Below are 18817 nucleotides of genomic sequence, written 5' to 3'. Positions count from 1 at the left end.
CTGTACAAGATTAACATTTTTCATACCACCCCCACCATCTTCAGCAAGACAGTGCCAACACACGTTAAAAAAAAATAGAATAGTAAACTGCAGCTCTTACACCCAAAAGGAACTGCCATCCCCAGGTAAGTGCCATGGGAGCCTATCCCTCCCCATTCCATCCTGGAAGCGCTGCAAGTTGCCTCCCCAAGGCAGAGGTGCCAGCCTGGCTCCCCATCAGCTGCTCTGCGTGGGCCTGCCTTGCTGCCACTCTGCTCCACACCACTCACTCATTCATTATAGCATGTAAAGAAAAAATATCCCACAGAATTTCCACCACATAAACGTTTCCCTGAGGCAAGAGGCTTCGCTAAATTCCTAGAAGGAGGGATTCTGCACACGGGGGCTTCCCAGCAGAAGCATTCAAGTGAAAGCAAAGAGAGGGAGGAGAACCAGTACCTCGAGTCACTCCCTGAGAGCCCCTGTCCTGCCAGGTGTCCCAAGCTTTCAGCTCCCAGGGGAAGGTGAAGGTGCCAAGCACCCCTCAGGATGAGGCCTTCAACAGGAACCACACGACATCCACTGCTCAGAGTCCACCAAGAACTGCTGTGCTTCCTTTTACCCACACCAGTTCTGTCTTTGGCTCTTCTGCTACAACCTAGGTATTTTCTGTAAACACACTTGAAATCTGAGCTGTATCCATTCATTTGAAATACAATCAACTCACTGATCTTGGGCAGTTATGTATCAGCTCAAATTGAAAACAGTCGTTCTCAGCTCTTAACAAAAAACAGAGGAAACTAAAGCAGACATTTGCTGGTGTCCCGGGGTCAGCATCCTTCCCCACAGCTCAAGGAGGAAGCTCCAAGCTTTTCCTTGGAATACCAGTAAATTCTACGTGGATCAGCACTACCCCTGCACAACTGGGACGTGGCTGGGGGGGCCTGAGAGAAGACAGACTGGGCAGAGCAGGAAACCAAACCTCAGAAAGCTCAGGTGGAGCCTCAGCCTGCCCTTAGCCTGAAAGGGGGTGCACAGGGGGAGTATTTAGCTCTGAAGTTAAAAAAAGTGAACAAGAAAAGACACCCCCAGGCTGTAGGTGGTCCCTGTTCCTGCAGCTGTGCTGAGCACATGATCCTGGTGCAGGTACCATTGAGGTGTTTTTCTCTGGAATTCATTGGACAGGTCGTGACCTTGGTTCATCTCACTCATTCCCTCTGCCCACCAAATTGATCCTAACTCACAACCCTAGGAAAGAATGGCTTTAGGGGAGGGCCTGGAACCCGCCTGCACATACTGGGATGAGAACTGGTGCTCCTGCTGGATTTGGGACTGTGCTCAGTCACCAGGTCACCACTGAAGTCCAGACAGTGCAGCTTTTTTTTTTTTTTTTCTTCTGATGTGCAACCATAAAAAGCTCTATTAAATAAACCAGAATACATTTTAAATACAGAATGATTAAAAAAGGGTTGAGGAGCACACAAAATAGGGCTGAAATGTGTGTCACTAGTCCATTCTTGCTCCACCATAAAAGGCACTGGAATTATGTCTTCCGATCCATGTGACATGCTAAGAGGTGTCCCATTCAATCCAATGCATTCGATGGCAATGAGGATAAAACTGAGCAGGAAAAAAGCATCCCTTTGGAGGGAAAAAAAATCCAAAAACTCAAAAGAAGTAGAGTTCTAAAAGTCGATGACTGCATCAAAAAAATGTCTTTAGTCTCTAAAGAGTCTTCCTTCTCCTCCAGAGGGGAACATCAGGCGGTTCCTCAGATTCACCACACAGGAAATGTTAAATCCTCCAATTAAGTGTAGCACAGTTTTATAGTACAATTGGAAAGTTACTCAAATGTCTTCAAGAAAGCACTGGCAGTGCTAGAATTATCCAAGTAAATCCAAAGCAGAAGAAAGAAGCACCTTTCATACCCTCCACAGGGAGACCAAGGAGGTGACTGGACTTGGAGGTACTTGGCAGCTACAGACACAGGTGGGTGGGAATCCACTGCAGGACCACCCGAGCCTCCCTGCAAGTTCCAGCTCCTGCCAGTGCCAGGGAATGCAGGAAGGGCAGCAGCAATAAACAGTGCTACAAAAGGCTCCTCTCATCAGGGCGTGGCTCCAGGTGGCCCCATGTGCAGGGCTCAGCTCTGAAAGCCTCTGAGCAGACGCCCCAATGAGTTCCTTGTTGCAGTTCAGTCTCTCCAGTTGTCATAGAAAAAAAGAAATTAAAAAAAAAAAGAAAAAAAAAAAAGAAATCAAAAGTCACAGCTGGTATCCAAAGTCCATGAGCTGTTCCTCTGGGTTTTATCCTATGGGTGCTGGAGCTCCCCTCCTTGCAGGCGTCACAACTTGCGCTGCTGTGCATTGGACCCTTTGCCGTGAAGCTGAGAAGCATCTGAAAGAAAATAAAGCAGCTGGGAAGAGGGCTCAGCACCTCCTGAAGGGCAGCTGGGACAGCCAGGCCTCTGCACAGAGGGAAAGAACCTACTCTTCCTCCCCAGCACCAAGGGATCAAGAAGAAGAGGATGTGCTTGGAGAAATCTCTGCACTGGGAGCAGCCCAGCATCTGAGCAAGGGCCAAGGGAAGCACTGAGGGTCCCCTGCGTGCTCCCAGGCACAATTCCAGCTGCCAGGGAACTCCTCAGCCTGTGCCTTCTCTAAATCCACCCTGCCACATCTCCCCCTCCAGGAATCCCAAAATACATGCCGTGGTTGCCTTGCACCTGGGGTGGTTGGAAGTAACCTGTTGTACAATTCTGCTGTTGTAATCACAGAATCATTGAGGCTGGAAAAGACCTCCAAGAGCATGGAATCCAACCTGTGACCCATCCCCAGCTTGTCCCCAGCCCAGAGCACTGAGTGCCATGTCCAGCCCTTCCTTGGATACCTCCAGGGATGGGGACTCCAAATCTTCCTGGACAGCCCCTGCCAATGTCTGACCACCATTTCCAAACAGAAATTCCTCCTGATGTCCAAACTAAACTTCCTCCTGCTTCCTCTTGTCCTGTCACTGATTGTGTGGGAGAAGAGGCAAACCCCTCACCTAGAAACTCCTTTCAGGTAGGGCTTTAGGTGCTTTATTGATTTTTTTTTTTAATTATTTAATTAGGTGCTTTTTAAATGAAGGCTTTAGGTGCCCACTGATAGCAACAGGATCCATAGGAATCTCACCACTGATGGAACAGAAAGGAATGGATGTGGAGGACAAGAGAAGAGAGAGAAAGGAAGGAAATTTAAGGAAGCAAAAGTTTTCCAGGAGCAATCAAAACCACTTCAGACTGTGATGAACAAATGGGAGTACTGAGACGTGCAGCTAAGCAGCAGTGGCACCCAGCAGTGCAGCAGCAGCTTCTCCTCCAGGCCAAGAACAGCTCCTTTGCATGCAAGAGCTCAGCCCAGCACATCCCATTTCCACATTCCCATTATTTCCACATTCCCAGCCCCAGCACAAGGAACCTCCACCAGCAACAGAAGCACCGACCACACACAGGCAAGCACTGGATGCTCTTTGCTCAGAGGCTCTTGGATGAACATGGATATAAAAGCACTTTTTAAAGGCATCAACATTCCCTTGCACTTGCAGCAACCTCCCACGCACCTCCAGTGCTCAGACACAGCAATGCAGCTGTGGGCAGGTGTTGGCACAGCCAAACACAGCTTGTGCCACAAAACACAGGAATTCATTTTAATGCTAAGGGAGTCACTTAAATATCTGCTGTGTTCTCCTCCAAAACACCAGAATTGGGAATGTTCCAAGAGATGGCAGCACCAGGCTCCATCCCCAATCTTTAAGTGAAAACACCAAGTGAGAAAGCAGGTCCTTGCTGAGCTGGATCCATGGTCAATTTTCCTTCACTTATTCCCAGTGGTCTTTTGTCTTCTGGCCCTGGATCCTGCTGAAGAATCCATCAAAAAATTCTTCTGTTATAAGCCCTCTGAACAACAGTGATCACTCTGAACTCCCTCAACTAAAAAGTGACAAAGAGCTGCTGGAATGTATTTCACAAGCCATGTTCAAGGTGCAATCTCTGATCTCATTCCAGGAAGTGTGATTTACAAACAGGAAGGAAAGGTCTGTCCCACCAGTGATCACTGCCAGGACCTTCTTCAGCTCTACCACACCAGCATGGCACAACCCACATCAAACTTCAGCAAAAGAAGCAAACCCAACCAAATCTCTGCATTTTCATGAGTGCACAACACACTCTTCCTTCTTCAGCAAACAAGCACCGTGCTCAGCACTCAAGGGCCTTTTATTCCATGACTCCTCCAGGAGGCTACATGGTTATCCATGCACACAGCCACAGGGCCAGGCTAAATCAGGCTCACTTAGCCCAGGAAGACCATCCCAACAGGAGCAGGTACAAAGATAATGGCACTAACTGCACCAAAGTGCTAAAGAACACACCTAAGAAAGCAGAAATAGGAGTTATCAGGGGAATAAGCAGCTCCCTGGAGCAGGTAAGAATGATCTGCTGGCGCTAAATTTCAATTTTCCTTACTTCTCTCCTTTGGAAAACTCTTGTTTTATGCATCACTTCTGCAGGCATCAAACTGGGGCAGGAACAGGCTTAACTGCCAAATCCTCACGTTGTGAGCAGCAAGTGGAGCAATCTGCATTTACACTACAAACTTGTTGTGAAGGAGATGCTGGCAATTAACTCAGTGCACAGACACAAGACAGTCTGGTCTGACACATTTTATGTAGGCCACCAGGAACAAAACTCCCCAGAGCTGGAATATTCATTCCAGGGCAGTCCTGGCAGGCTGAGCACAAACAGGCACAGCTTTCATCCTGGCAGGATAATTCAGAGTATCTGCAGGAACCAACACTTGCTGTAAGCTCTGAGGACTCATCATTCCAGAAACCACAGAATCCCAGGATGGTTTGACTGAAAGGGACCTTAAAGCCCATCTTATTCCACCCTGCCATGGGCAGGGACACCTTCCACTGTCCCAGGCTGCTCCCAGCCCTGTCCAACCTGGCCTTGGACACTTCCAGGGATCCAGGGGCAGCCACAGCTTCTCTGAGCATCCTGTGCCAGGGCCTGCCCACCCTCACAGCCAAGAATTTCTTCCTAATCATGGAATGGTTTGGGTTGGAAGGGATCTTAAAGCCCATCCTGTTCCACCCCCTGCCATGGCAGGTACACCTTCCACCAGAGCAGGTTTCCCCCAGCCCCTCACTCTGTACCTTGGAGAGGCTTTAGTGACAACCACACAGCTGGAAAACATGGACAACCCCTTTGGCTGCAGCCCTGAAGGAAGGATCTGCTGAGATAGAGGGAGACTGACGAGGCAGAGGACAAACACAAGCATCTGACAAGTTACCTGGCAAACTCTGTGGTAAGTGAGTGGACAGGGCAGAGTGTGGGAGTGGCGCTGCGTGGTGGGGGCTGGAGTGCAAACCAGCCAGAAGACCTAGAGAGAAAAACAAAGAGAGGAGAGGGAAAAAGGAACAAATACACATCCAAGACAGAAACGAGCAGAGGGGCTGCAGCAGTTAGCAGAGGTCGGGTTCCAGTTACTGGCACTTCTGGGTGAGCTCTAGGGATGTTCCCCAAATGCAACTGCTGGAGATACAAAAGCAGGGAGCACAGCACGAAGCAACAGCCAGAGAGATGGGCTGGTGTGCAATGGGGCAGCCCAGCAGAGCACTGATGTTCTACGTGACAGCACAGGCACAGGTGACACACAGGTGACCAGCAGGATACTCACTGTGCCCGAGGCCGTGGTGGAAAGTTCCTGGAGCAGGTCCTGTAACTATTGCATCCTTGGAAACTCCTGCTTTTGGGGAGGAGTCGGAACTGAAGGAGATGACATGGAGAGGGAAAGAATGAATAGGAGAGATAATACCTAACGGGGTGGAGCTCAGGGCAGCTGGCAGCTTTGGGTTGTTGGACTTGTAGGATGGAGCCAGTACACTTAAGGAGGAAGAGCTTGTTAGCAGCACAGCTCCACTAGTTCCTTTCTGCAAAGCAATGGAAAAGGTCAGTCAGGAGAGGGAGAATCAAGGTACAGCATCATTCAGACTTACAGATCTGCAAAACGTGGAATGCTTGAGAATTCCCCCTTGGAAAAACACCCTCCCAGCCAGAGCCCGAGAGATGCCAACACTTGAGGCCATCTGCAGATGGACACTGGCAAGCCAGCTCTTCTGAATGTGGCCACGTTGGATTTGCCTCCATGACTCCCTTGCTCTGAACTGTGCCTCCATTAGGCAGAGGAAAAGCTTCCTCACTGCCTGTGAGTTCCAGGGGAATGCTTCCCTATGGCAGCACACACTGCTGACAACTCCAGGCACTGAGGTCTGACACCCAGGGCACCCCAGGAGGTTATTTAGGATCTCTCTCATGGAGACAGGGACCACTGGGGAGTGCTTCCAGCTCTCTAGCTCAGGAACAGACAAGCTACATAAGCTGAGCAGTACATGCTTTCCATTTGAACACACTCCCTGTATTTCCCAGCTCTTTCCATGGGGCACAAAGGAAGGCAGGCATGAGCAGCCAACAACAAATGATACAACATTAGGAACTATTACTTTTTTGCTATAGATAAAAATGAAGCCCCTTATACCATTAAGTAATAAAATACTGTAATAACACAAGTCTGTACTGACAACCCAGAAGTCCTTCCTGAAATGTTCTAGCCTAACAAATATTGGCAAAATTTCTCCATGGAAAGGATGGTTAGGCACTGGCACAGCTGCCCAGGAAGGGGTAGAATCACCATATCTGGGAAGATTTAAAAGCCATGTGGATGTGGCACTGGGGACATGGGCTAGAGGTGGTCTTGGCAGTGCTGGGGGAGTGGTTGGACTCAATGATCTTAGAGGGCTTTTCCAACCTGAAAGATTCCACAGTTCTATAACCACAGGTTATTTATTCTATGGGCCAGTCATGACAAAAGTGGCAATAATACTAAAATGACTTGGAATAACTTAAAGAAGGCTAAGCTTGTAGATCTAATTAATAATAAATTCATCATTATACTTTTAGCTTATGCAATGAATTTGATGTCTTGCGATAAATTACCTTACTGCACTTTCCCTTAATCCAAATGGGAGTCCTACTGTCCCCATAACTCACAGAGCCAGGGCAGGACCATCACACAGCCTGGGCAATAACTGCCCTTTGGAAGGCAGTACAGGATTCAGCTCAGTGGTTATTTAAGCTGAAAGTGAAAGCTGGAATTCTGGAGGGCAAGCCCAGGGCAAAGGCCACAACTTTCTAGTCTAAAGCAGCTGAAATCCCGACAGCCATTCAAGATTTTGCTTTCCAAGTGCCCCCTTCAGGGCAGCTGGGAGCGAGGCAGGAGCTCCCAGCAGGGCCCCCTTACCGGCACAGAGGTAGAGGCTGCGGTGCTGCTGACCACAGCTGGCTTTAGGGACGAGGTCAGCAACTTGGCCACGCCCTGGGTGCCCCCGCTGGAATCTCCGTTGGAGCCTCCAGGAGGTGCCACCAGGGTCAGCTTCTGGGCCACGGGAGGTTTCTTCACCGAGGAGCCCGAGGCCGGGCGGCCGGAGGCAGACCCCGGGGACGGGGCGGCCACGCTGGGGAGCAAAGTCCCAGAGGAGCTGCCCTGGTTGGCAGGAGCTCCAGAGGAGCTGCTGGAAGAAGCCCCGTGCTTGGAGAGGGAGCCAGCGACGAAAGGTGATTTGTAAGATTGTCCTGAAGAGCCGGAGCCACTCGAGTGCTTCCCGGCGTAGCTGAGAGAGGATGAGGACAAGCCTTGGCTCTTGTGGGAGCTGCTGGAGTTTTGGGTGCTGCTTGGGGACGTGGAGGAATGGAAGCTCTGAGCTTTGGTTGATGACTTGACCTGCTGGAGGAGGGAGCGCTGGGGCAGAGGGGTGGAGGATTTGGGATTCTGCAGTTTGACAAAGGGAGCTGGGGAGGTGAAGGTTTTCTGGAGCTGAGCACCAGGGTGGAACACCTTCACCTGAGAGCCCGGCACCGGTGCCGAGGCCGGGGGCCCGTGGCCCGGCCTGACCAGGCTGTGGTGCTTCTGTTTAGCCTGGTGGGCATCAGGAAGGATTTTGCTGGGGGAGGCTTGGCAGGAATGCTCTTTGTAATTAGAGTTCTCTGTCTTCTTGTCTTGAGAAGACTGGCCCAATGCCAGGGCCTGCTCAGCTAGGAAGTTTAGAGGAGACTGGAGGGAACCAGAGGATGATGCAGGGGAAGGGTTGGGCTTTGGAAATGTCCTCTTCTCCTCCGAGGATGCAAGAGCTGGGATCTTCTCTGGTGGAGCTTTTGGAGCTGCGGGAAGAGTAAAGTCAGGGCTCCCTGCTGCCCTGCTGTTCAGCACAGCCAGTTCCTTGGACACTGCTTCCAGGGAGGAGGTGGGGTTGTGTATCAAGTCCTCATCCAAGGAGTCATCCTTGAAGGTGGCAGGAGTGGCAGTGCTGCTGGCAGCTTGGGCTGTCCCAAGGGATAAGAGCTCCCTGGTTTGGGCACTGATGGCCAGGGCTCCTCCCTGGGGCTCTGAGGACATGGCCAAGGTGCTGCTCGAGTGCAGGGAAGGGACAGACACCGACAGCTTCTTGTCTGGCTTGCAGGAAGAGTCCTGGAACAACATCACAGGAGAAGGCACAGTCAGAAGAGAGACAGGGTTTACTGCTGAAAAGGGGAGGGACGGTTCACAATCTGGGGATAAAAGGCAGGACACACATATTCTGTGCCCGTGAGCCCCCACTTCCCTCCCAACTGCCACTGCCATCAATTTTAGCTGCTGTTCCAGTGGCTTTTTCCAAGCCAAATACTGAGCAGAGCCATTTCACAGTAGCTGAAACAAAGCTCAAACACAGGGTTCATGATGGCGGTCACTTGACTTTTGGCACATACAACCATGAGAACTAGAAAACAGAACTCACCTTCACTTTCACCTTAGTAGGAGCTATAACTTTCTTCTTCGCCCTGTTTGGAGGAAGACAAGAGAAACATGGCTCAGTGACTGCCCCCAGGGAAGGAGCCAGCCAGGGAGCACACCTGGGCCCTGCTGGTGATGATCCACTGAGTCTTTGCAGGGAATAGAGGCAGCATCTCAGGTTGCTAGGATTCAAAACCACATGACATTTGGTTGCTGCTCTTGGAAGCCCCAACTCCCACCAGGGAGTGGAGCAGAGTCTTGGAATGGCAGCAGAGCAGTGAAACACCCAGACACACATCTGCACCAGCTGCAGGACCCCACTGCTGCCCTCCTACAGCAAAGCCCAGAGAGAAACTGGCACAGAGACTGTTCTGCAGAAGTTACACCCTTAATTTGGGTTCCCAGAAGAAGCCAAGGATGCAAAAGCACCTGCCAAACTCCCAGAGAATAGATCTGGTCAGATGCAATCTTTGGTACAAGACATCCCTGAGCTGCTGGCTGTGTGGCTGAGTGAAGGATTACTCTACACCCTATTCCACTTCCCCTCACTCACCAGTGCCAAGAACAGGACTGTCTGCCAAGCTGACACCAGCCTAAATCCATGTCCTCATCCATTAACAACCACCAGCAAGATCCATGAGACCCTTTGGATTAAAGCCCCTGCCCAGCTGGATTCTGATGGCTCTTGGTGAGCCTGCTGCACCCACCTTCACCAGCCTGAGCTCACGCTGACCCTCCTTGAACCAGGCCACAAGAAAGAGGGAATGCAGAATCCAGCAAGGACCAAGTGAACAGGCTGCAGTAATCACACTCCACCTGACCTCCCTGAGCCTCCCAGGCCCAGCACAGAGGCCTGACTCCAGGCTGTTGAACCAGAGGCAACCTGGCTTTAAAGTAGTTATTTTTGAGCTTGCTGAAGGCTAAAGCACCTGAGGAAAGCGTTGGGAGATGTCACACACAAACGGCTGCTCTCCCTAGACCTCCCCAAAGGAAGCAGCACTGATTTGTGAGGGGGGAGCCAAGCAAGCTCAGGTGTTCCTGCAGGATCCCCCCAGGCCCCAGGGAATGGAGATCAGCAGTTTTCACTCCAGAGGAATGCTGTGATACTCACAGGACTGATGTGAGGTGTCCGTGTACACGCCTGCTCTCCTTAAACAGTGTCCTAAGAAGGGAAGAGAGCAATGAGAAGTGATATCCAGCAAGACCCAGTAGAGCAGCTGGGATCACTGGAGACAGAGCTGCACAGCACAGCAGGGGACTTGGTGAAACTGAAACCACAGAGAGCAAACAAATATTCAGCCCTTTGCCAGGAAGATCATCCTGAGCTGCCCCACACAGTTCTCTCTCTGGGGAGCAATGCTTGCAGGCACTGCAAAGGCCATTAAGACAGTGTTGGACAATGCCTAAGGAAAAAACCCTGCCAGCTTAAAGAGCCAGCTGGAGAGGCAGATCATCACTCAGGGCCTTCCTGCTGCCAGAGGTCATCCAAGAGCTCTTCAGCCTCCAGGGAGGAAGTTCCCTTCCCGTGCTGCTCAGCCAGCAATGAGGGAGAGAAGGGTCTGTGCTGCCTTTGTGCCTCAGCCTGGAGCTGGGGTGACTCTGTACATCACAACCCTGTCTGGAAGGACTGACTGAGCACAGCAGTGCACTGAGCACCATCCAAAGCCTGCACTACTGAGGGTGAAGCAGAGTCTCCCCCAAACAGTCTCTGACCCAAAGCAGCTGCCATTCAGCTGCCCTCCTACATGTCAGGGAGGAGCTGCAAACATTCCTTCAGTACTGGCACATAGAATGTGATTCCTGACTGCTATTAACAGACTTTTGCCATCATTTTTCTCTTAAAAAGCAAGCTTATGTTAACCTAACTTTCTGTTAATCACCTCCTAGAGCTCATGAAGGAAACAGACTCATGGCAGGGCCTCTCTAACTCATCCATGAAATTGCTGCTCTGTCCACCTTCAAGCTCCTCTCACAGATGAACTTCTGAGACCATGATGACAGTGAATCAAGCTGACTTATCCATAATATAGTTACAGTTTTCCTAGAGCCACCAACCCCTCCCCGTGGCTGTCACTCTGTCTTTAAACCACCAAGTCAGAGAATATCTTGAGTTGGATGAGACCCAGAAAGATCAAGTCCAACTCCAAGTCCCAGTAGGAGAAACCATTGTCCTTCAGCCACTGGAAAGCAACCAGGAAATCCACTTTTACTGAGGTATTACTGTACTTAATTCCACTGGAAATGCCTCCTACACTGAGTCTTGTGTGAACACCTGATTGCCCAACAACAGTTTCACCATCAAACTTGAAGATTTTAATTTTCTTTTATTCAAAGAAAAGTTTTTAAAACTTGGCAAGCTGAGACCCTCAGGCTGGGTAGATCTTCATTAACTAAGCAGGAATCTTCCCCCACCTCCTAATGCCATCTTTCAGCTCCTGCACCACCACACTACAACCATGCTGAGCACTGAGCTTCCTGGGCACATGCAACTGCACCAAACAGCCTTCATGGACTTCTGCAAGATGTGCCACTCATACTTACTGCTCTTAGGAACTGCTACCTCCATCTTCCTTTATCCCCCAACACCCAGAAAGCAAACTCAGCAGAGAAGACAGCACTGCCCAGCTGGTGAAATGCAAAGAGACAGGTCATGGAACAGCTTGGGTTGGAAGGAACCTTAAAGATTCCAGAAGTAAGACTGCAGAATTGTCCTTTCTTTGAAAGTACTGAGCAAAACTAACCAGGCCAGAAGGCGATGACAGTCCCAGCAGAGGGACTCTGCCATTTGTGTGGCTCTCTGCCACTGCCAGCTCGAGGGCAGTGATGATGGAGAGTGGGAAAGAGCAGGAAACAGCAGCGAGGGTACAGAAACCACACCAGATTCTACTGCCTCCAATAAGCCCCTGAAACTTTTCTACTTTGCCTTCCTTCTTTTGGGAATACTCCAGAGAAGACTTCCCAAAGTGTCTGGAAAATGTATCCTTTGTGATTCCAAAGGGATATTTTGTAATTCAGAGCCAAGAAAGCAGAGACTGGCCCGTGGGCCTGACCTCAGTTCTACCTGCCAGTGGCACCTGTCTGACACCACCAGGGCTGCTCAGCACTGCCACTGACAGCCCTGGCTGCACTCAGGCATTTGGGAGGTGAACAGGGACAGAGGCAGGGGGAGAATAGGGTGGAGGGCAGGGCTGCCATTCACAGGGCCCTTCCCAGGCTGGAGAAAGGGACCAACAACACAAACCTTATGAAGCTCAGTGAAATCCAGCACCAAGTCCTGCAGCTGGGATGGAACAACCCTGGGCAGCAGCCCTGCAGGAAAGGGCCTGGGGCTCCTGGGGGGCAAGGGAAGGGAAGCCACTGCTGCAGAAAGAGCAAACCATCCCCTGCTCAGCACCTGGGAGGACACATCTGGACACAGATCCAGTTTCAGGGTCCCTACACTCCAAGAGAGATGCCAGCAAACTGGAGGCATCCCAAGGAAAGGGACACACGACAGCCAAGGAGAGGTGGAGGGAATTGGGTTTGCTCAGCCTGGAAAAAGAGAAGCCCCAGGAGGAGTCTAATGGCAGTTTTCCACTACCTAAAGAGTGGTGGGGACAGGAACAGGATGGAGTCAGACCTTTCTCAAAGGTGCACAGTAAAAAACAAAAGCAGGGAATATTCAGTTCAGTGCAGCAAGGGGAATTTCTTGTAGGAAACAAGGAGAAAAGACCTCATGAAGAGTGATCAAGTCCCAGAACAGGAGCCCAGAGATGCTGTGGTAATCTCCATCCTTGGGAATTTCCAAAATTCCACATGCCAAAGCCCTGAGCACTCTGATCTAACTCTGAAGCCAGCCATTCCCTGAGCAAGGGTAGGACTAATGACCTTCCCAGGTCCCTTGGGACAAGAAATCCCTTGATTCTTGCTCACCTGGCCTGCATCCAGCCTTTTGGCCAAAGGGGCTTCACCTCTCCTTCTAGGAAGGTCTTCACATAATCCTCTAGAGACTGAGCCTTATTCTTGTCAAGGTCATAACCATCCAATTTAATCTTCACCAAGTGGCAAAGCAGCTCCCTGAGGAACAGGAAGATTTCACATACAGTTATGCAGATTGACCTTTCCCACTTGGAGATCATTCTCTTTATCCAGGCTGGATAAATACACCAAGACACACCTGGCTCTTGCTAATACAAGCCTGCACTGCTTCCTCAGGAAAGGAGAAGGGAAAGGCACAGTCCTTGCTCTGTGTGTGCACACACATGGATGCACCAGGGAGAAAAGTCTTGTTACCCCTTCCCAGTGTAATCTCCTGAAGCAGCTGAGGCAGCAAACCAGTGCCAGAGCCACAGGCACCAGTCACAACCACAGAACTGAACCTCTCTGCAAGGAGAAGGCAGGAAGCACAGCTGGCTATGTCCTACATGGATCAGCAGCACAAACTGATTTGTTCCAGAATAAGAAGACAGCAGGACTGATTTTCCTTTTACCCTTTGTCACTCTCCCCTATCCTCAGCACTCCCTTCTCTGTCAGCCCCCCGAGTGCCAGGGGCAGCAGAACCCAACAGCTTCAACTGCTTCCACAACCAGAACCTGGGCATGTCAAGAGTCTGGGCTGTAGGATGTCAGCAATTCAGCTGAATCCCTTCTGTTCCCAAAGATCTGACTCTCTCTTTTGGAGTCTGCACAGAGGCTCTCAGCACTTCTCTCAGGGTTAGCCTGGGCCTGCAATCAGCTTCAGAGATGCAGTAAATGCAGTAATGGCTTCCACAACCAGCACCACGTGCCACGAACCTCCAAGCTGACTGCTCCTACAGGTGATCAGCACTGCTTTGTAAACAAAACACAGACACCAAAATGCTTCACTGCCAACTGCAAAGAGTAAGACAGGTGATGAATTTGCTTCATATCTGAGTTATTCAAACCTGATTTCATCATTCCACTGGAATTTCTTCCGCGGGCCTGCGACACGCTTCCCTCCCTTTTCTTCATCCTCATCATCATCAGAACAAACTCGCTGTTCTTTGTCTTTTTCCTCTTCCAGCATCCTAAAATGAAGACAGAAAATGTGGAAGTGATCATCCTGCAGGTTCAAGGGGAGGATTAAGTATCTCTGAACAGCACTGGACAGAGGTGTCAGTATCAGCAATCTCTGGCTTAGGGTGCAAGCTGAGCTATGGGCTGAAGGTTAAGAAATCTCCCAATATTTTGTAATAGAGATGATGGGATCAATCCAGCCTGACTGTTCCCAGGCTGCTATGTTCCTAGGACATGCCTGCACATGCAAAACCCTTCAGCCAAGCTCTGGTCCCATCAGTGCTGCTGTAGCTGGCGTGGCACAGACAGCACCAAGAACACACACAGCTCAGCCAGGCCAATCAATGCCCATCAGCAAATGTAACCCAGGGAACAAAAAGAGGTGCCAAACTTCAGGAGAGCAGCCTCCAGGCCCACAGGGAGCCTGCTGGGAAAAGCCACAGAGGGAGAATGAGCAAACAAGGAGCTTACTTGGCAAACTTGGCCTGAGTATGAGCTTGGCATTCCTCCTGGTACTTGGCCACCTGCTCTGGCATGGCCCTTCCAATGGCTTCCTTCAGCTTCTGCAGAGGCTCCTTCAGGCGCCCACCCTGCAGCGAGCACAGAGCTGTCAGCACAACAGCCAGGACTGGCTGATAACTCACACAGGCTCCATGGATTTACAGAGGCTGAGCAATAATCTGTATAAGAAACCTATACTTCTATACTTTAGTTCACTACAGGTGGAATTGATTAGTTCTTTAATTAAAACACTGTCACCATTAGTTAATTAAGAAACCACCCTTTGGTAAACTAATCTCCATAACACATTCCACATGTTCACAATAGCAGGTGCAGCAAGTGAAGATAAGAATTGTTTCCCATTCTTTTCTCTGATCTTCTCACAGGTTTTTCCCAGAATGATGCCTGGGAAAGTGTCAGAACCCAGGACATCCCTCTGGCTGCCTTGGATGGCTCAATCCCCTGGGAGGGGGCTCAGAGACCTTGGCATAAAGCCAAAGACAACTGTGGCTTTGATTTTAACCCATGGAGAAAATTACCAACTTTATGTGAAGATTTACAAGTCACAAGAGTTTAAGTACAATGATAGTTTGTCACAGGGTGAAAAAGTAAAATTTTGAGGCTTTTAGAATGGGGGTTCAGAAGCCAAGATGGAGGGATTTGGGCATGCCTTGTCCTTCTTCTTTCTTCTTCTTAGCCTCCATCTTCTGGGTGATGGTGTCACTTTTGGTTTGGTTTAGAGTAGAAACACACTAACATAGGTGATAGGTATTGGAAAATTATTGTAAATAATGTACAGGTAGTTTTTAGTATAAAAACTGCACCACCTCTGGGGCAGTCAGTGTGCCACCAACCAACCTGCTGGAAATACCTCAGCAGGTGAGAAAAAAAATATCAGAGATAAGAGAGAATAAACAACCCTGAAAAACACAGCCAAAGAATCCTGACTCCTCCTTCAATCCTGGGGCTGGGAAAAAGAGACTTTCTAACACCTTGGGGTCATCTCGACCACGGAGACTCCGAGAGGAAAGCTGTCTGTTTCTCTCTGTGGCCAGAGAGCTGCTGCCACACAGAACACCCCAAAATGCTCCCATGGCTGGGACACCAAAATCCAGCCAGCTCCAACCCCCATCTCAGCCACCGTGCCGTGCCCCACGGAGGACACAGCGCTTTGGGGGCAGCAACAGCCACACTGTGCCCAGCAGGGCCACCACCCCCCAGGCTACACACCCCCCCCAGCAGGGCCACCACCCCCCAGGCCTGGTGGCCACCTGCCCTCACCTGCTCGTAGAGGTAGAGCCTGCGGGCTCGCTTCAGCAGCGTGTCCTTGCTGCAGGGGAAGAAGGCGGCCAGGTGGGCGTAGACCCCCGAGCGCACCTGGCTGCTGAGCTCCCGCGTCTGCAGCTCGATGCTGGGGACAAACACAGCCTGAGCAGGACTGCCAGCAGCCCTGAGGGGACTGGGAGGCAGGGACAGAGGGACAGAGGACAAGGTAAACTGTGTGAAGGCTCTCTAGGATCAATAGTTTGATCCCAAGCTGTGCTTTGAATCTGCTCTGGGAGCAGCTGGAGAAGGAACAGGGGGAAGGCAGCAGTCTCATCTGCTCTCCCTGGCAGCTGCAGGCAGGAGGGTCAGACAATGAAATGAGAAGTGCACACTGGTCATGTCAGGTGCTGTGGCAGTGGAATTCAGGACAACACAAAATCAAACTTCAGCCCTTGGGTTTCAACTTCCAAGTGAGTAGATGAGAGAGATCAGCATGTGCCAAACCCATCTACACAATTAAACAGAAATTAGAAGCCTGGCTTTTAAAGCCACCTCTCAGTGTCAGAAAGTGTAAAAAATGCCAAGTGATTCATCATCACCATCACTGAAGTTACAGAATGCTTTGAATTGAAAGGGACCTTAAAGCTCATCCCATCCTATCCCCTGCCATGGGCAGGGACACCTCCCACTGTCCCAGGCTGCTCTAAGCCCTGCCCAGCCTGGCCTTGGGCACTGCCAGGGATCCAGGGGCAGCCACAGCTGCTCTGGGCACCCTGTGCCAGGGCCTGCCCACCCTCCCAGGGAAGAATTCCTGCCCAATATCCCATCCAGCCCTGCCCTCTGGCAGTGGGAGCCATTCCCTGTGTCCTGTCCCTCCATCCCTTGTCCCCAGTCCCTCTCCAGCTCTCCTGGAGCCCCTTCAGGCCCTGCAAGGGGCTCTGAGGTGTCCCTGGAGCCTTCTCCTCTCCTGGTGAGGCCCCCCAGCTCTGCCAGCCTGGCTCCAGAGCAGAGGGGCTCCAGCCCTTGGGGCATCTCCCTGGGCTCTCTCCAGCAGCTCCAGGTCCTGCTGCTGTTGGCCCCAGGGCTGGGGCAGCTCTGCAGGTGGGGTCTCACCTGAGGGGGCAGAATCCCCCCTGCTGCTGCCCACACTGGGGCTCAGCCCAGCCCAGGGGGGGTTCTGGGTGCACAGAGGGGGGAGCATGTCCAGCCTCTCACCCACCAACCCCCCAAGTTCTTCTCCCAGGGCTGCACCCAGTGAGTTCTCAGTCTATACTCATGTCTGGGATTCCCCTCATCCAAATTGTGCAGCAAAATTGTACAAATCTGTCTAAATCTCCTCTGAATGAGGCTGAAGTGATCAGTTTGCCACCAGGCAAGGACTGCTTGTGCAGCCAGCTCTGGAATGCTGCAAGGTGGTAATCAGCTCTGGAAATGAGAGGGAAACAGAGTCCCAAACTCCCCTTGGCAGTTCCCAGCAATTGCCTGGATAAACCTTAATGAAATTAAAGCCTGGGTGCCAGTATTATTGCACTGATCACAAACCCCTGTGCATTCATCTGCCCTCCCCAGGCTCTGGCAGAAGAATGAAGCCATTATCTGCAGCTGCCCGAGCAACACTGGCACTCTGTAATTTGGGGCCTCAAAACACAGAGCAGGAATGGAATTCCTCCAGTTTTCCCAGAGAACCAGTGAACACAGCAGCCTTATCCCAGTTACAAACAATTCTACACAGCATGTAAGTTAAGCAGCAAAAACATACCTGACATCTCTCACAGGGAGAGATTTACTGGTCTTGCATCAAGCTAAACTCACAGGTCAGGTGACCAAATTTAGGCCCATAAATGTCAGGCAGCATCTTGAGAACAGGAGGCCTGGATACATTCCCTCCAACACTCTCCTAGCTCATCATATTTCAATTGAAAGCCATTTATAGGAGACTTTCATGTTATTCTGGGCATGTTCTGCCTGGAAGACCTGTACAAAGACAACCCCACAATTCCTGCTGAACCTGCTCCTGAATTTACCAAAAATGCTCTGCCTAATGCTCTCCTTTCCCACACCTCTCTGCTGGCAGCACTTACTCCAGTATGATGTTGTTGATGTCCTGAGTGAAGAATCTCTGCTTGCCTTCTCCCTCAGCAGCTCTGGCAGCCTGGAAGTCAGGAAATAACACAAATCATCAGCACTTCACAGCTGGCACAAGCAACCAGGTGTCTTCAAAACCACCACAGAACTACTGTAAAACAAGGCACAGCTTTATTACACAAACTCTGTCACAGCAGAAGTGAGAACCTCCCCAGCTCAAGTCCATCCCTGCCTGTCCTGTTAACACCTGACCTTCCCATCCTCTCCAGATGCACTGGGGTTACCACTCTGGAGTGAAGAGTCCTCTGTTTCCTGAGACAAAGGAGGTGACTTCTCTGCCAAACTTGCCATGGGGACAACAACAGCTTCAGGGCATGGCTTTAACTTCTCAGTAGATGGAGGAATATGAGCACAGAGCTCATCCCTGGACCAGGAAAGCTCAAATAAATCACATCTAAGGAAGGTTGAGGAGACTTAGCAGGTTTTCTAGATCCATCTGGAAACTAAGCCAAGACTCCAACAGAGAAGAGTCACAGCCACAGGGGATGTGTTACTCCCAGCCAACACCATGGAAGCAAAAAAAAAGTCCAGTTCAGGAAGCTTCCAGAGCTATGACTGCAGCTCACAAAGTGCTGCCCAAAAACATCACACCCATGAAAAATATGTCCAGCAGGAAAATAATTCCAAGAGATGAATGAGATAGTAGCAAATTGCCAAGAGCTTTCAGTTTTTTCTGAGTGGGGATATAAACAAAACTGGGATTTGGCACAAGGCACCACCATGAGTTAGTGATTCCTTGCACAGGGAAGCAGACCAGGAGAGGATTTTGAAATCCCATGATTTACCACTCCAAAGTTGAGGCAGGCAAGCAATTAATTTATCCCCAGAGGGTGAACATTCCTCCCTGCCAGCAGCAGGTGATGTCAAAGGAGAAGACTCAATGCTAAGGAGAATCCTCAACAGGAAAATTATTTAGGAAGGAGAGGGTTAAAGTCAAAGCAGTTCAAGTAGAAGAGGAAATGCCTGGAGGCTCCATTTAACTCAGAAGATGCTCCCACCTCTGGGATGAAGAGCCTTGGCTCTCAGGCAGAGGGAGAGCACCT

At 50.6% G+C, this 18817-nt stretch overlaps 1 protein-coding gene across 8 annotated transcripts in view; it reads right to left on the bottom strand.

Moving 5' to 3' along the window:
• UBN1 (ubinuclein 1) overlaps positions 1-18817 on the bottom strand; it is a 28019-nt gene continuing 9202 nt past the window's right edge. For 2 of the 8 annotated variants that reach the window (XM_084216884.1, XM_084216885.1), the window contains exons 8-18: positions 17711-17781; positions 15645-15774; positions 14334-14452; positions 13751-13873; positions 12759-12902; positions 9958-10008; positions 8851-8893; positions 7320-8543; positions 5700-5952; positions 5313-5402; positions 1-2376 (exon numbers count right to left, since the gene is read on the bottom strand). In XM_084216884.1, the coding sequence (XP_084073010.1) occupies positions 2324-2376; positions 5313-5402; positions 5700-5952; positions 7320-8543; positions 8851-8893; positions 9958-10008; positions 12759-12902; positions 13751-13873; positions 14334-14452; positions 15645-15774; positions 17711-17781 (2301 nt within the window). In that variant the 3' untranslated portion in view covers positions 1-2323. Of the gene's footprint in view, positions 3878-5312; positions 5403-5699; positions 5953-7319; positions 8544-8850; positions 8894-9957; positions 10009-12758; positions 12903-13750; positions 13874-14333; positions 14453-15644; positions 15775-17710; positions 17782-18817 lie in introns of all 8 variants that reach the window. The other 6 variants (XM_084216886.1, XM_084216890.1, XM_084216888.1 and 3 more) reach the window with 6 other exon arrangements.

Source organism: Fringilla coelebs (assembly GCF_963513975.1).
Source record: "Fringilla coelebs genome assembly, chromosome: 16".
NCBI classification, from domain to species: Eukaryota; Metazoa; Chordata; class Aves; order Passeriformes; family Fringillidae; genus Fringilla; species Fringilla coelebs.
This window is presented reverse-complemented; position numbering and strand designations above follow the sequence as displayed.